Source organism: Periplaneta americana, chromosome 14, assembly GCF_040183065.1.
Source record: "Periplaneta americana isolate PAMFEO1 chromosome 14, P.americana_PAMFEO1_priV1, whole genome shotgun sequence".
NCBI classification, from domain to species: Eukaryota; Metazoa; Arthropoda; class Insecta; order Blattodea; family Blattidae; genus Periplaneta; species Periplaneta americana.
Window position 1 is genome coordinate 145,782,080 of NC_091130.1, and position 19,553 is coordinate 145,801,632.

Genomic DNA, 19,553 nt, shown 5'->3' on the forward strand with positions numbered 1-19,553 from the left:
CTTTAGTCAGGGAGTTTTATACAATTGGGCCTAAGAAGTATAGAGGAAGTTATGGCCGCGTGTAGGATAATTACGGAAGGGGTTTCTTGCGGTAGTTATCCATTTGGTCCCAGTTTCGACTCTGGGGAATATGGTCACCTTACAGCAGGTTGTAATGTATCAAAGACTGGATATCGGGCGAGCACTGTAAAAAGAATGAAAGCGCACGTCTGATGTGATTGCCTTTGTGGTCGGAATCAATTATTGCGAAGTTGTGATGATTTTTCAATTTCTGAATAGAGGTCCGTCCCGTCTAGCTAACTGACATCCATTTCATGTCTTTTTTCTAACGAAATTCTTTTGTCATCCGCACAGGAGCATCGCCGTACAGCATGGGCCCTGCTTCTCAGGGGACACCGACCCCAATGATGTCACCTGCACCCCCGGGCGGCCCACAAGACAGTATGGGGTATAACATGAGTATGAACGGGGGCGACTACAATTCCTCCATGTCTGGTTCGCAGGTAAGAGCACATCACAGTGTTGTGGTGAATAAGTCTGTCGTACATTATCAGCACATTTCCATTTGCTCGCTGACAGTTGAGTCAGAAGCTACCGCAAAGTTCGTGATGTGCTCCTGCTTGGAGCGGAGGCGGTGGCAGCTCCTGGGACTTGAACCCCTTTTGAACTCGTATTTATTAATACAAAAAATTTCAAAATTAAATAAGAAAATTACACGAGCGATTAGACCTATGGAATCAGGGGTCGGATCTTAAAATTTCTTTCAATTGGACGGCGAAAATCGGAGTGAGAGAAGTGGTCAATAAGCTTGGAGCTCACACACACTTTTCTCAGCCCCAGTTTCCCCTTGCAAGGGCGCGTTTTTGCGTACATTTAATGTTTCTCCTTTCGTTTCTTCATTGACGTTGACATGGACTTCGGGTCTAATCTTGGGGAAACCGAGTGGAATTTCTGACGGACAGAATTTCGTTTATAACTCGCATTTATTAATAAAAATAAATTCAAAATTAAATAAGAAAATTACACTAGCGGTTAGGCCTGTGGAATCATCGGATATCCACATCGCAGACTAGGGGTCGAATCTTAAAATTTCTTTCAATGGAACGGTGAAATTCGGAGTGAGAGAAGTGGTCAATAAGCTTGGAGCTCACATACACACTTTTCTCAGCCCCAGTTTCCCCTTGCAAGGGCGCGTTTTTGCGTACATTTAATGTTTCTCCTTCCGTTTCTCGATTGACGTTGACATGGACACTGGGTCTAATCTTGGAGAAACCGAGTGGAATTTCTGACGAACAGAATTTCGTTTATAACTCGCATTTATTAATAAAAATAAATTAAAAATTAAATAAGAAAATTACACGAGCGATTAGGCCTATGGAATCATCAGATATCCACATCGGAGACTGGGGGTCGAATCTTAAAATTCCTTTCAATGGAACGGCGAAATTCGGAGTGAGAGAAGTGGTCAACAAGCTTGGAGCTCGCATACACACTTTTCTCAGCCCCAGTTCCCCCTACAAGTGCGCGTTTTTGCGTACATTTAATGTTTCTCCTTCCGTTTCTCGATTGACGTTGACATGGACACTGGGTCTAATCTTGGGGAAACTAAGTGGAATTTCTGACGAACAGAATTTCGTTTATAACTCGCATTTATTAATAAAAATAAATTCAAAATTAAATAAGAAAATTACACTAGCGGTTAGGCCTGTGGAATCATCGGATATCCACATCGGAGACTAGGGGTCGAATCTTAAAATTTCTTTCAATGGAACAGCGAAAATCGGAGTGAGAGAAGTGGTCAACAAGCTTGGAGCTCACACACACTTTTCTCAGCCCCAGTTTCCCCTTGCAAGGGCGCGTTTTTGCGTACATTTAATGTTTCTCCTTCCGTTTCTTCATTGACGTTGACATGGACTTTGGGTCTAATCTTGGGGAAACCGAGTGGAATTTCTGACGGACAGAATTTCGTTTATAACTCGCATTTATTAATAAAAATAAATTCAAAATTAAATAAGAAAATTACACGAGCGATTAGGCCTGTGGAATCATCGGATATACACATCGGAGACTGGGAGTCGATCTTAAAATTTCTTTCAATTGAACGGCGAAAATCGGAGTGAGAGAAGTGGTCAATAAGCTTGGAGCTCACATACACACTTCTCAGCCCCAGTTTCCCCTTGCAAGGGCGCGTTTTTGCGTACATTTAATGTTTTTCCTTCCGTTTCTTCATTGACGTTGACATGGACTTTGGGTCTAATCTTGGGGAACCCGATTGCAATTTGTGACGGACAACCTTTTTTTTTTTTTTTTGGAACAGGATTTCTCTGAACACTATCGTTATCATTTAATCATTACATCTTCTTATCACCGTTATTGGACCCCTTTCTTCAAGTTTATAACCCGTGTTTATTAATAAAAAAGTATTCAAAATTAAATCTGAAATTATGTTCAACATGGCGCACCGATTAGGTCTATAGAATCGTTGAATATCAACGTCGGAGGCTGGGGTTCGGATCTTAAAAATTCCCCAATGTTCGTTCAATAGGACGGCGAAAATCGGACTGAGAGAAGTGGTCAACAAGCTTGGAGCTTACATACACACTTTTTCTCAGCCCCAATTTTCCTTGCAAGGACTCGTTTTTGCGTACTTTTAAATGTTTCTCCATCCGTTTCTTCATTGACGTTGACATGGACTTTGGGTCTAATCTTGGGGAACCCGATTGGAATTTGTGACGAACAACTTTTTTTTTTTTGGAACAGAATTTCTCTGAACACTATCGTTACCATTTAATCATTACATCTTCTTATCACCGTTATAGAACCTCTTTCTTACAGTTTATAACTCGCATTTATTAATAAAAAAAATTATTCAGAATTAAATATGAAATTATGTTGAACATCGCTCACCGTTACACAAGCGATTAGGTCTATGGAATCATTGAATATCCACGTCGGAGTCTCGGGGTCGAATCTTAAAATTTCTTTCAATGAAACGGCGAAAATCGTAGTGAGAGAGGTGGTCAACAAGCTTGGAGCTTACATATACACTTTTTCTCAGCCCCAGCAAGAACGCGTTTTTTAGGACAATTAAATGTTTCTTCTCCCATTTCTTCATTGACGTTGACATGGACATTGGGTCTAATCTTGGGAAATACCGAGTGGCAGTTGTGATGGACAAACGTTGTTTTGGGACAGAATTTCTCTGGTCACTTCAATTATCATTTAATCATTGAATCATCTTATCACTATTTCTTGAAGAAATGTTCGGATATAACGATCATTACTTTATCGTATCCTTTAGCGTATTATAAGGGTTTCACTTGTAGGAATTGACAATATAATGCATATAGTTTCATATCGGATGGATGTAAGTCCATCGCCTTGCGTGGGATCTTGGTTTGGCTTTACTAAGGCTGGACGGGTCCGTACACTTAGGTACACTATTGTGCGCCTTTTAGTTGACTGTTGTTGTTATTATTATTATTATTATTATTATTATTGTTATCATCATTATCATTATTATTATCATTATTATCATTATTATTATTATTCTCATTATCATTATTATTATTATTATCATTATCATTATTGTTATCATTATTATCATCATTATCATTATTATCATCATTATCATTATTATTATTATTATCATTATTATCATTATCATTGTTATTATTATCATTATTATTATTATCATTATTATTATTATCATTATCATTATTATCATTATTATTATCATTATTATTATTATTATTATTATTATTATTATCATTATTATTATTATCATTATTATTATTATTATTATTATTATTATTATATGCGAAAATTGTCCAAGTCCGACAAGCACCTGGGTGGTATTTATGAATCTGACGCTGTCAGGTGGGCCATCCTGCCTCAGCCCCTTATAGAGCCAGGTCGCACAGGAGTAGCCTGATAATCGCCAGGGGCACGGAGGTACAATCACGTCCTATATCACTAGGGATCGGATTTTTGTGTATTTACATATTATATTCCTTTCAATCTAACCCCATATAAATAAAAAAATCTTTGCGAATCTTGTAATTACCTTTAATATATTAAAATTTGATACTACATATTTTTACATATTTACCCTACATTACACATTATGGCTTGGTTTTACATAAATCTACATATTTAGGGGCTTATTCATTTTTACTTCTCTAAAAGGAAAAAACAAAAAAAAAAAAAACAAAAAAAAACTTCTGTTGGGGAAGTTTACAATTTGAGTACATAAATTTAAAAAACCTTTTTACCAACCTAAGAAAAGATATATTTCGGGACGAAACATAGCGTCCTTAGTTCCAGGAAGTAATAGAGGCACTCACCCCATACCGCCCACTGTAAATATAAGTGAAGAAAAGACAACCTTCTCATACAACTACCTTGTATTGTAAAAATCACTCAGAAAGAAGCGTTGCCTTCTTGTGGTGGATGGGACGAGGACGACATGATTTGTCTCGAACTATAATTGTTCTGCACACGTCTTAACAAGCCGTTCCCATGCAATTTGCAACTTTACTGACCATCTTCCTAATCTTTCCATGAAAAACCCGTGTGAAGTCTGACATGAGCCACAATAAAGTAGCCGACTTTTGAAAAGAAGCTGGAGTAAAGGAACAAACTGGAAAGATGTTGAAAGATTTAAATAAATAGCTTTTCAGGTTATTGCTTGACCTATTTACTTTAAATTTAGTATACCTATACGGAAATGGGATTTTCCGAGCAATTCCAAAGTAGCCTATGTTATCGACTGGAATAATCCTACCCTTCTGAATAAGATAGGAATGTCACTTTTCAAACAACAGTTCGCAAATGCCTATAGTTTGAGGTTTTAGTAGGTACTTTGTTTCTTACAGGGAGCAGCTGAAATGAGTGTCCCACATCTCCTCTTATTTTTTCCTAATCCAGTAAAGCGAAACAGTGCTTTCAGTACTGTTGTGCCATTCATTTCACTCAGTTCTCTAGTTTTAGTACTTACAATATGAAGTGCAAGTGTGTTTATCTACTGCTTTTAACTAACTAAAATGGCCCCTGTATCTTCAACCCTAACGACAAAAATAAAATCATGGATTGCGATGGACGAAGCTTTCACTACAGATGGAAAAATAGTAATGTGTCGAGTGTGCGGTAAAAAAGTCGGGTGCTGTATGAAATCACAACTGGAGAGCCTTACCTATCCCATACGAGTCACATATTGATATTAAATATTTTCATGATTTTACATATTTTGGTACATATTCATCTTATTTTTCTTACATAAATATGTACATCTGTTATCTGGGCTTTCCTAATGGCAAACTCTAGAGCAAAGTTAAAAAGTAAAGGTGATAGTGCATCTCCTTGCTTTAGCCCACAGTGAATTGGAAACGCATCTGACAGAAATATAATAATAATAATAATAATAATAATAATCATAATAATAATAATAATAATAATAATAATGAACTTTTGAATTAAGATTAGTTTAACTCACGTTTGCATTGCATGAAGATCATTTCGTTGTTATTCCCACACAGGAATCATAGTAGATTTTTATGGATTTTGTATATATATATATATATATATATATATATCCTTACTCTATTACCAAAGATTAGAACAAATTGAATTGTAATAACCAATGAATGATTACTATGTGAAATGTATGAATAGAAAGTTAATGCAGTGTTAAATTTGACTGGTAATTTAGTATTTTGACTATCTGTGAACTCTTTGTGGAGGCTGTGTTAGGTGCACCGTACGTGTTTCATTAACAGTGGCCCCACTGCCAGGTTAATTGCCAGAATGTAATGCTATGTTTTGTGTGTTTGCAGCCCCCGTACACGGACAGCAGTATGGGATATGACCCCATGCATCAGGTGAGCGACTACTCTGACTGATGACGTAGGTTTAGTCAGTCTTAACAGCAACCCTACCATCAAGGCTGTTCGCTGCATTATGTTACAGTTGTTGGCATGGCGATGGTACATGGCCACCAAAGGAATTGCAATATTATTTGTGTTTCATTTATTGAATTCCTCAATTTTGGTACTAATTTTTGTAGTTAACATTGCTTTATTTCGCTCCAGTGCATATTAGTAGACTTTTAAAAACATGTAAACATTTTCAGCAAGTTATTTTCCACATGAGAAGTGTTTTGTAGGAAATGAATATAAGTTTGAAATCTATATATTTACAAGTCATGCTTTCTGTAATACGAAGTGACAATACACTGTCATAAAAATATAATAATACTTTCTATACTCATTTCTAAGATTAGCAGCATTTATTGTTTCCTAATACACACTGCAGACGTGGACAAATTATTAGCAAAATTGAAGATTTTTATTATATATTTTTACAAACTATGATTCTTCAATTTAGACCACAGTTGACATTTTTGCGTATTTCCAAATTATTAGTAAAATTGAAGATTTGTATTGTATATTTTTAGAAAATTTAACCCTTCAATTTGGACTACATTTGATATTTTTGCATATTTACAAATTATTAGCAAAACTGAAGGTTTTTATTATTTATATTTTTACAAAGTATAATTCTTCAATTTAGACTACAGTTGAAATTTTTGCGTATTTCCAAATTATTAGTAAAATTGAAAACTTGTAATGTATATTTTTAGAAAATTTAACTCTTCAATTTGGACAACATTTGATATTTTTACATATTTACAAATTTTTAGCAAAACTGAAGGTTTTTATTATATATTTTTACAAAACTCGATTCTTCAATTTGGAATACAGTTGACATTTTGGATATTTCCAAATTATTAGCAAAACTGAAGATTTGTATTGTATATTTTTAGAAAATCTGTGATATGTTTGCATATTTACAAATTATTAGCAAAACTGAAGGTTTTTATTAAATATTTTTACAAAATTCGATTCTTCAATTTGGAATACACTTGACATTTTGGATATTTCCAAATTATTAGCAAAACTGAAGATTTGTATTGTATATTTTTAGAAAATTTAACTCTTCAATTTGGACTACATTTGATAGGTTTGCATATTTACAAATTATTAGCAAAACTGAAGGTTTTTATTATGTATTTTTTACAAAACTCGATTCTTTAATTTGGAATACAGTTGACATTTTGGATATTTCCAAATTATTAGCAAAATTGAAGATTTCTATTGTATATTTTTTAAAAATTTAACTCTTAAATTTGGACTACATTTGATATTTTTGCATATTTACAAAACTGAAGGTTTTTATTATATATTTTTACAGAACTCGATTCTTCAATTTGGAAGACAGTTGACATTTTGGATACTTCCAAATTATTAACAAAATTGAAGATTTGTATTGTATATTTTTAGAAAATTTAACCCTTCAATTTGGACTACATTTGATATTTCTGCATATTTACAAATTTTTAGCAAAACTGAAGGTTTTTATTATGTATTTTTACAAAACTCGATACTTCAATTTGGAATACAGTTGACATTTTGGATATTTCCAAATTATTAGCAAAACTGAAGATTTGTATTGTATATTTTTAGAAAATTTAACTCTTCAATTTGGACTACATTTGATATTTTTGCATATTTACAAACTTTTAGGAAAACTGAAGGTTTTTATTTTATATTTTTACAAAACTCGATTCTTCAATTTGGAATACAGTTGACATTTTGGATATTTCCAAATTATTAGCAAAACTGAAGATTTTTATTTTATAGTTTTACAAAATTTGACTCTTCAATTTAGACTGTAGTTGACATATTTGCTAATTTACAAATTATTAACAAAATTAAAGATTTTTATTACATATTTTTACAAAATTTAACTCTTCAATTTAAACTAGAGTTGACATTTTTGCATATTTCTGTCTACTGTAATGATAGAAATATGCAAAATTGTCAACTGTAGTCTAAATTGAAAAGTCAAATTTTGTAAACAGAATTATCTTAAAAATCGTCAATTTTGTTAATAATTTGTCCACGTTTGTATTATAATAAACTTCAGTTTACAATGGTTATTACTCAAGCGCAGAACATATATGTCCAGCTTTTCCTTGATCTTCCGTGACAACTGCCTTGCCAAGAACGACTTGGCATTGTTATATTAATGTAATAGCCTATAGTTTTCATATTTGAAAAATATTGCGGTATTTTATAAAATATCGTTTAATTTATATACATTCTGCTATTTTAATAGTGCTGTAGATACATTTGTTTTCAAAATTAAAACTCTAACATCTGCGTAATAATTTTAATTTTTTTTTGTTGTTTGAAGGCATTGCTTTTTACTGAAATACTCTGGAACAACATTTCTGTAAGTCATAAGATGTAAATTTTGTAACCATAGCCCCCAATTTAAAACCTTGAATATCTTAACAAATGTAAAAAATAATTTATCATTCTCATATTTTCACCATGGATAGCACTTTATTGCCAATAACTTGTTAGTGGTAACAGATTTATAAGTTATCTATTAAGCATTCCAGATAGATATCAGTGTTTTAACAGATCATTCTTAACAGACTTAACATGTGAACTCTTACAACACGAATAATAATTTAAAATAATATACCATTTTAACCCTTGGTTATCTTAAAATTATTTTCAAATAATGTATCAGTTTTTAAATATAAGATATAAATTCTTGTAACCAATGCTCGCAATTTAAAACCCAGAATATCTTTACGAATACACAAAATAATTTATCATTCTGATATTTTCACCATGGATAGCACTTTATTGCTAATCACTTCTTAATGTGGTAACAGATTTATAAGTTATCTATTAAGCATTGCAGATAGATATCAATATTTCAACAGATCATTGTTAACAGACTTAACATGTGAACTCTTATAACACAAATAATAATTTTAAATAATACGTCATTTCAACCCTTGGTTATCTTAACATTATTTTTAAATAATGTATCAGTTTTTAAACATCACACTGACATCTTACTCATGGAAAGAACATTAATAGTTTACTTGTTAATGTGGTAAGAGATTTATAAATTCTGTATTAACCATTGAAGGTATATATCAATTTTTCATTAATTCATTTTTAACTGTCGTAACATAAGAACTCTTATAACCAAAATAAAAACTTTAAATATTACGTTATTTCATCATTTTAGTATCTCAACATTTCATATTAAATCATTTTAAGTTTTTACATGTTATACTGATATAGCCTATAGTCTATAGAAAGCACATCATTACCAATTTACTTGTTAATGTGGTAACAGTTTTATAAATTCTGAAGTAGCCATTCAAAATAGGCATCATCATTTTTCTCAGTTCATTATTAACTGTCTTACGTAATAACCAAAATAGAACTTTGAACCATTTCAACTCTTGAATATCTTAACATTTCATTTAAATCATTTTTAAGTTTTTAAACGTTATACTGATATCTTGCCTATAGAAAACACTTCATTACCAATTTACTTATTAATGTGGTAACATTTATAAATTCTGTAATAGTCATTCAAGACAGGCTTATAATTTTTCTCAGTTCATTGTTAACTGTTTTACGGTATAACAAAAATAAAACTTTGAATAATACACAATTTCAATCTTTGAGTAACTTAACATTTCATATTAAATCATTTTTCAGTTTTTAAACGTTATACTGTTACCTTGCCTTGCACTTCATTACCAATTTACTTGTTAATATGGTAACAATTTTTATAAATTCTGTAGCAGTCATTCAAGATAAAAGTCATAATTTTTCTTAATTCATTGTTAACTATCTTTAGATATAACCAAAATACAACGTTGCATTATACACCATTTCAATCTTTGAGTATCTTAACAATTCATATTAAATCATTTTTCAGTTTTTAAACGTTAAACTGTTACCTTGCGTATAGCAAGCACTTCATTACCAATTTACTTGTTAATATGGTAACAATGTTTATAAATTCTGTAGCAGTCATTCAAGATAAACGTTATAATTTTTCTTAATTCATTGTTAACTATCTTAAGATATAACCAAAATACAACGTTGAATTATACACCATTTCAATCTTTGAGTATCTTAACAATTCATATTAAATCATTTTTCAGTTTTTAAACGTTAAACTGTTACCTTGCGTATAGCAAGCACTTCATTACCAATTTACTTGTTAATGTGGTAACAGTTTTATAAATTCTGTAGCAGTCATTCAAGGTAAACGTCATAATTTTTCTTAATTCATTGTTAACTATCTTAAGATATAACCAAAATACAACGTTGAATTATACACCATTTCAATCTTTGAGTATCTTAACAATTCATATTAAATCATTTTTCAGTTTTTAAACGTTATGCTGTTACCTTGCGTATAGCAAGCACTTCATTACCAATTTACTTGTTAATATGGTAACAATTTTTATAAATTCTGTAGCAGTCATTCAAGATAAACGTCATAAATTTTCTTAATCCATTGTTAACTATCTTTAGATATAACCAAAATACAACGTTGAATAATACACAATTTCAATCTTTGAGTATCTTAACAATTCATATTAAATCATTTTTCAGTTTTTAAACGTTATACTGTTACCTTGCGTATAAAAAGCACTTCATTACCAATTTACTTGTTAATATGGTAACAATTTTTATAAATTCTGTAGCAGTCATTCAAGATAAACGTCATAATTTTTCTTAATTCATTGTTAACTATCTTTATATATAATCAAAATACAACGTTGAATTATACACCATTTCAATCTTTGAGTATCTTAACATTTCATATTAAATCATGTTTTAGTTTTTAAACGTTACGCTGGTATCTTACCTATAGAAAGCATTTCATTACCAATTCACTTGTTAATGTGGTAACAGTTTTATAAATTCTGTAGCAGTCATTCAAGATAGACGTCATAATTTTTCTTAATTCATTGTTAACTATCTTAAGATATAACTAAAATACAACTTTGAATTATACACCATTTCAATCTTTGGGTATCTTAACATTTCATATTAAATCATGTTTCAGTTTTTAAACGTTACGCTGGTATCTTACCTATAGAAAGCATTTCATTACCAATTTACTTGTTAATGTGGTAACAGTTTTATAAATTCTGTAGCAGTCATTCAAGATAGACGTCATAATTTTTCTTAATTCATTGTTAACTATCTTAAGATATAACTAAAATACAACTTTGAATTATACACCATTTCAATCTTTGGGTATCTTAACATTTCATATTAAATCATGTTTCAGTTTTTAAACGTTACGCTGGTATCTTACCTATAGAAAGCACTTCATTACCAATTTACTTGTTAATGTGGTAACAGTTTTATAAATTCTGTAGCAGTCATTCAAGATAAACGTCATAATTTTTCTTAATTCATTGTTAACTATCTTAAGATATAACCAAAATACAACGTTGAATTATACACCATTTCAATCTTTGAGTATCTTAACAATTCATATTAAATCATTTTTCAGTTTTTAAACGTTATACTGTTACCTTGCGTATAAAAAGCACTTCATTGCCAATTTACTTGTTAATATGGTAACAATTTTTATAAATTCTGTAGCAGTCATTCAAGATAAACGTCATAATTTTTCTTAATTCATTGTTAACTATCTTTATATATAATCAAAATACAACGTTGAATTATACACCATTTCAATCTTTGAGTATCTTAACATTTCATATTAAATCATTTTTCAGTTTTTAAACGTTATACTGTTACCTTGCCTTGCACTTCATTACCAATTTACTTGTTAATGTGGTAACAGTTTTATAAATTCTGTAGCAGTCATTCAAGATAGACGTCATAATTTTTCTTAATTTATTGTTAACTATCTTGAGATATAACCAAAATACAACTTTGAATTATACACCATTTCAATCTTTGGGTATCTTAACATTTCATATTAAATAATTTTTTCAGTTTTCAAACTTTATAATGTCTTGCATAATATAGAGAACACTTAATTGCCAATTTACCTGTTAATGTGGTAACAGATTTATAAACTCTGTAGTAGCCATTCAAGATAGGCGTCTAATTTTTCTCACTTCATTGTTAATTGTCTTATGGTATAAAACTTTGAATAATACATCATTTCATTCCTTCAGTAGGCTTATCTAAATATTTCATATTAAATCAGTGTTCAGTTTTTAAACGTTACTCTGATATCTTGCCCATACAAAACATTTCATTACCAATTAATTGTTAATTTGGTAATAGACATCTAAATTCTTTTCTAACCGTTGAAAATAGCCATCATAATATTGTTTTAATTCTGTTAACCCTTAAATTGGCAGAACTTCATTTCTCACACTAGTTTATTAAACCGTGTCGGACTGTAAAAAAAGAACTATCGCAATGCCCATATTTTATATTATAGTATTGTGAAATTTTAATTTTCCTACCAATTTTTTTTCTATTGTTCTATTAAAATTATAGCATAGAGCCTATTAACCTGGTATATTCTATAGGATACTTCGCGAATTTCAAGGGTTAACATATCAATTCTCATAACCAAAATAAAAGTAAAACAAAATTTTAACTCATACATTTGTTCACACTTCATATTGATGACACCAGCATTTTAGAAAGTAGTACTAGAAATTACTATAAAAATGTAATTAACAACATATTCTTTAATTACTTTTCAGTTAATCTCTCTGGCTGAAAATGTTCGGGTTAAATTTGACCGTCTTTGTCTATTAACTTAATAATAAAATGTTTGTTACTAAACACAAAAGTTTTGAGTATAAAATTTTAACTTTTGACTTCTCATTATTTCTTATTAATCATAGGTATTGTGAATTTTATGATAGTTGGGCAAACAAACGACTGTAACTAATTTCCTTGCTACACTTGTAGCATGTATACTTGTATGATTTGGCCAGTGAACAGCCTTGATAATAATTAACTGAACTTGTTCATTAGGATAAAATAGTGCCTTAAGACTTTGTGTGTTCATATTTGATAGCTAAGATAATATTGTACCAGAATGGGTTGATGTTATGTTGTGTAATATGGAAAGTTGATCAGTTTTTAGTTAGGAATGTCCAGTGAACAAGTTCTAAACAGCATGCCACCTTTGCCCGCATTAAGACATATCTTTAAGCATGCTGCTGTTTTGTGTTCTTACTGTTTTTGTTCTTCTGAGTTGTAAGTGCTTATTGTAATAATGAATGTACACTTGTTACACATTTGTTTTTATATCACATTTTTGATGATTACAACGGTAGATTTCCAGTTAACTGGGTTTGTGAAATTGTGATTTGTTTGTTTCTTAGTGTTAGTGAGTTATGGTCAATGTGATTTTCAAGTGATTTCTTTCAATTTTACCGGGAGTTGATATGTCATAAGACGATAATCATTTTTGTATTCCAATTTTGTTTTTTTGAAAATAAAGAATGAATAAGAAAAGATATAGACTTCTGTATATAGTTGCAGCGATAAATTCATGGCCCTAGATGAAAAATCCTTTCAGCTATAGCTTTAATATATAGTAGACAGTTGTATTGGAAGTTTAGTTCCATGTAAATTGAAGATCATTGCGAAGATACATGTAATTCGTGAGCATAAAGATGGTAAGTTTGGGAATGTATATCGATATCAGATATGTCTTTTATCACTTCAGTATCTACTAATAAATATCTCAAATCTGGTCTAGTCCGTGTTTTCAAACTGCGTAACTCGGACAATTTCATTTCTGTAGATAATCCTGCGAAATATCTTAACATTAACACATCACTGAGGGAGGTAGTCTTTTTCCAAAAATTCTCTTAAGTATAAATAGAAAATACTGACATAAAATAGAGAGATTGTGTTCGTACATGATCTGTCCAAATGCATGTACTATATACAGGGTGTTTCCGGGCTAGTGTTACAAATTTTCAGGGATGATGGCGAAGGGCACATGTATCAATTTGAGATAAGGAACCCTGGTCCGGAAATAACCGAGTCGAAAGTACCAAGCAAAAATAGTTGTGTGTAAATGGAATAATTTTATTCCCCTGTACACCTTATTTATGTGTATTTATCTGTACATCTTACACATACTGTACTGTGTTTACGTTGTCTACTTACAGTATTCCATTCAGTGCGCTGACTGAGGGGTGGGGACAGGAAACTACACTAAAGCAATGCAGATAGCGTAATGTGTAACGGACATGGTCGGTCCTGATATGCACGTCTGTAGACAGCTGTGTATGTGTACAAGTTGCAGTGTCCAGTCAATCAGTCCTAGTGAAATGGAGGAGTAGACACGAGAGCGGAATATGCAGACATGATTTTCGAATACAGATGAGCCAATGGGAACAGTAGACAAGCTCACAGATTGTATCGGGACAAGTACCCACGTAGGAGACATCCGGCCAATACCATCTTTCCACGACTGTTCCAAAGGATAAGGGAAGGAGGGCACGTGGTGCCAAATTACAATTCCATTTCCACACAACTATTTTTGCTTATAACTTTCGACTCAGTCATTTCCGGACCATGGTTCCTTATCTCAAATTGATACATTTACCCTTTCCCATCATTCCTGAAAGTTAGTAAAACTAGCCCGAAAACGTCCTGTATATTTTTGACTGACACAAAAAAACCACGAGATTTTAGTGATGTCTCTTTAAGAACGAAGAGAAGATATTTCCTAGAGAATAACAGAGCGAGAAATTTAGCATTGCATGGTTTCCACTTTCGTAGATCTGACAGTTTTCCAATCTCAACAAGCTTGTGTAACGTAAGGACCTGTAGAATTTTTTTTTTTCTTTAACGCGTATGTAAAGTATATCTTTAATTAAACTGTAAAGGATTATTGTACAGGCAGACTGCGAATTAACGGGGGAATGGGGGTGATTTCCCTCCCTGTTGGAAAGTTATCCTCCTTTCATAAGTTCATATTAACATCCCTGCCAGAGATAACTTCTATTCCCCCTCACAAAACATAATTTTATTATTTTAATATACACTTTATAAAGTATAAAGTAAGCAAAGAAAATAGTGTTGATGTACAGAGCTATTATTATCATACGTCCCAGAAAAGAGCAGCCGACCGGCCAGCTGCGCCCTGCGTGGTTTACGCCGCGCGCTGTTTCTCCCGCGCAATCGAGCCCCAGTAGCCACGTGGCATCCAGTGTACTTAGAAGTCGTATAATGAAACTCTCGATTCTTCAAGTGTACATGGGTTGGATAAAAAGTAATGGCAACAGTTCGATATTTCTGACAGGGCTTTATTCACAAGGGTACAACATTTACGTATCTTAAATATAGTCGCCCCCCTTATTTATAATAATAATAATAATAATAATAATAATAATAATAATAATAATAATAATAATAATAATGGTTTATTTTAACTGGCAGAGTTAAGGCCATTCGGCCTTCTCTTCCACTCAACCAGTATGATAAAAAATTACTACAGTGCTATGAATATAACATAATTAATACAATACAATACAATACAATACAATTCAAAGCAATACAATACTACAAATACAAGACAGTATAATACATAATTAATATAATACAATGACAATTCTTTTCGTCTTCACAACACCAATAAAATAATTATGTAATAATAATAATAATAATAATAATAATAATAATAATAATAATAGTAATGATAGTCATATCTAAATTAAATTAAATTATTAAGCTCGATCACAACTATAATTTCAATTTGACTGCGCCTGTAAGAAATCGTTTAGCCTTTTCTTGAAAGTGGTTATTGTCTGGCAGCCCCTAATCTTCTGAGGTAGAGAATTCCATTGACGGGGAACTGAGACAGTAAAAGAGGATGAATAGTGGGATGTTCTATGGGCAGGAATTGTTAGGATTTGGCTCTCCTGTGACCTGGTGTTTAGATTGTGACTGGAGGATAAGTAGTTAAACCGGGAACGAAGATAATTTGGAGTAGAAGTGTGGAGAACTCGAAACAGAAGAGAAAGCGAATGAAGTGTTCTACGGTTACTAAGTTGCAGCCAGGATAAAGATTTGAACGAGGGTGTAATGTGGTCAAATTTGTTAGCATTGCTGATGAATCTGACACATATATTGTGCACACGCTGCAGCTTGTTCGAAAGGTCAGTTGTCAAGTCTGTAAATATTACGTCGCAATAGTCAAACAGTGGTAGTACGAGGGTTTGCACTAAAGTCTGTTTTAATTCTGGCGGGAGGAAGTTTCTGAATGGGTTAAGAGAATGCATGCCTTTTGCCAAATGTTTGGAAGGCGTCGTACACCATCAGTGCGTCCATCTTTGTTGATGTTCCGTATTGACCGCTCAATAGCACAGATAAGTTCATCTCTGGTATTGTACCTGGTCCCTCGCAGTGGTTCTTTCACTTTGGTGAAAAGATCGTAATCGCATGGATGGTGAGTACGGAGGATGTTCCAGAATCTCCCATTGCCAGCGACGCAAGAGGTCCTTGGCAGCAGCAGCGGTGTGACTCTTTGCATTATCATGAAGAATGATGGGATTCTGTACCACCAAGTGTCGTCGTTTTCTCCTGAGGGCTGGACGAAGGTGGTGCTGCAGGAACCTGCAGTAGTAGTCCGCGTTTTCCGTCTGCCTTGGAGGTACAGCGTGGTGCAGTATTACCCCATCAATGTCATACGCCACAATGAACATCACCTTCACAGCACTTCCAACAAGGCCTTCCCGAAACGCTTTAACCCATCGTGCCACTGTGCGATATGGCAACGCTGCATCGTCACATGCTTCACGCAGTCCCTGAAAACATTCTTGTGCACTACGACCTCGTGGCACTTCAATTTTGATCCAGGAACGTTGCTCTAGTTTTGTAAACATGATCTTAGGGCGCTCGCACTATCCCTATCAAAGTCAACGTTCTACACACTGCAGTAGATTGACAGAGTACTGTCGCCGCTGGCTACACTAACTCATCTAACAGTCCTTGTTTATGTCCATACAGCTGGCAACTCTCGAACGTATCATCGTCACGTGACAGCAGTGTTGCCATTACTTTTTATCCAACCTATGTATAAAGTTTAGAAAACATATACTGTCGAAACTAATAATTAGCTATATGTACTGCAGTTAAATTTAATGCTATTTGGAGGTACCTACTGAAATTTGATGTCTGATTTGCGTTGCGTTTTTTTATGGAAGAATGAATGCCAAAGATGGAATAATTTTACATATATAAGCCTACACGCGACACATATTAGGTATTAATTCTGTGGTGTTCGGGTAAAGGGGTATAAGTCATTTTTTTGTCCAGGTGGAATTTTGTTCCCCAGATTAACACACAAGTTAAATTATACAAGTGGGTGTGCAAAAATTAAAGAATACTAGCAGTTGATGTGTTTTAATTGTGTAGAAAATTATTTGTAATAAGGGTTCCAAGTTTAATTTTAATTTACCTCCGATCTCATTTTTATGACTTATCTCCCTTTACCCAAACACCACAGAATTATTCAGTAACACAACAGTAGGAGAGAGTCGGGTAGTATCGGACATCGGGTAATATCGGACAGTGAGTTTCTTTCATCTACCACACGATGATAGCACCTGATTGACATGGTTACGTTTCTGTGATGTCGCATAGAGAAACGTAACCATGTCATTCAGGTACTACCATATGGTGGTGGATGAAAGAAATTACGTATTTGGGTGAGCTACGGTAATGTATACTTAATAGGTAACCGTTCTATGTAGTGCACAATACTCCATATTGAATAATTAACAACCAACATCTTTAGCATGACTTGTGGTTTGTAGACCATCTCAAACCCCAAACTCCACCTCTCTGATCGCGAGATCTTATATGCTCGGCCAGTTATGGCCGAATGTTACAATAAAAACAATTAACAACATAGGTACTTATAGTCATAACGTCATACAATACCAGATGAAACTATGTTATTACATAATTTTATTGAAATACGACTATTTGGTCTAGGGAGCATCCGTTTTCGTTGCAAGAATTCGTTGAACATGTTTGTAAATTAGTTCAGAAAACGCTGCACTGCTGGAAAATTTTTCTTCCTGAGATTCAAGAGCCTCACAACCACTTAAAAACTTAGGTAGGTACTTATAGCAGTACATCCGTTATCAACGCACGTTTTAATCGTTTGGTGACAAAGCCTTCTTCCAGCTTAGAGTAACAACCTTAAGTTCTTACAATTATAGCTATTATATTTCAGACGCTGTTAGGTCTAACATAATACCAAGCTTAAAAGTAGAATTAATCGAACAACTCCATAACCTATTGCATGATAATAACAGTTACATTCATAGTTCTAAATACTTACCGGCTTTTAAGGAACCCGGAGGTTCATTGCCGCCCTCACATAAGCCCGCCATTGGTCCCTATCCTGAGCAAGATTAATCCAGTCTCTACCATCAAATCCCACATTCCTCAAATCCATTTTAATATTATCCTCCCATCTACGTCTCGGCCTCCCCAAAGGTCCTTTTCCCTCCGGCCTCCCAACTAACACTCTATATGCATTTCTGGATTCGCCCATACGTGCTACATGCCCTGCCCATCTCAAACGTCTGGATTTAACGTTCCTAATAATGTCAGGTGAAGAATACAATGCGTGCAATTCTGCGTTGTATATCTTTCTCCATTCTCCTGTAACTTCATCCCTCTTAGCACCAAATATTTTCCTAAGAACCTTATTCTCAAACACCCTTAATCTCTGTCCTTCTTCTTCTTCCCTTCAAGTATTAGGCCAAATGGCCTGTTACGATCTCACAGTTGAATTTTCAATCCAGCGCTTCTTTGGACGACCGAGAGATCTCTTCCCGTTTGGACGATAGTGGAGCATGACTTTTGGGATTCTAGCTCTATGCATGCGATGCAGATGATTTATCCAGTTGTTTTGATAATGTTTTACGTGATTAATTACAGGTTCTAGTTGTAATTCTTCCATTACATCTTCATTGCGTTTGTGATCCCATTTCGTATATCCCGCTGTATATCTCGTACATTTCATTTCATTAGCCTTTATTCTGCTTTCGTCTTTCTTCCTCAATGTCCATGTCTCACTGCCGTAACAAAGTACAGGTCTCGCCAAGGTCTTGTAAAGGCGAATTCTAGTATGCCTTTGTACTAGGGAATGTTTCATAATGTTGTTAATTATTCCCATTCTCTTAATCTCTGTTCCTCTCTCAAAGTGAGAGTCCAAGTTTCACAACCATACAGAACAACCGGTAATATAACTGTTTTATAAATTCTAACTTTCAAATTTTTTGACAGCAGACTGGATGATAAAAGCTTCTGAACCGAATAATAACAGGAATTTCCCATATTTATTCTGCGTTTAATTTCCTCCCGAGTATCATTTATATTTGTTACTGTTGCTCCAAGATATTTGAATTTTTCCACCTCTTCGAAGGATAAATCTCCAATTTTTATAGTTGCATTTCGTACAATATTCTGGTCACGAGACATAATCATATACTTTGTCTTTTCGGAATTTACTTCCAAACCTATCGCTTTCTTAATTCCACCAGATTAATTAATAAATTTTATTATTTTCTTACTCTCTTAGGCCCAATTGTATAAAACTCCCTGACTAAAGATCAACTTTGATCGAAGATCGAAAAGTGAACCGAGTTCAGACACTTCTTCTATTGTATAAAA

At 33.2% G+C, this 19,553-nt stretch overlaps 1 protein-coding gene across 6 annotated transcripts in view; it reads left to right on the top strand.

Annotated features, from left to right (window-relative positions):
- exd (PBX homeobox extradenticle) overlaps positions 1-19,553 on the top strand; it is a 336,566-nt gene that overhangs the window by 185,836 nt on the left and 131,177 nt on the right. For all 6 annotated transcript variants that reach the window (XM_069846231.1, XM_069846234.1, XM_069846230.1 and 3 more), the window contains exons 5-6: positions 355-503; positions 5,835-5,879. In XM_069846231.1, the coding sequence (XP_069702332.1) occupies positions 355-503; positions 5,835-5,879 (194 nt within the window). The remainder of the gene's footprint in view (positions 1-354; positions 504-5,834; positions 5,880-19,553) is intronic.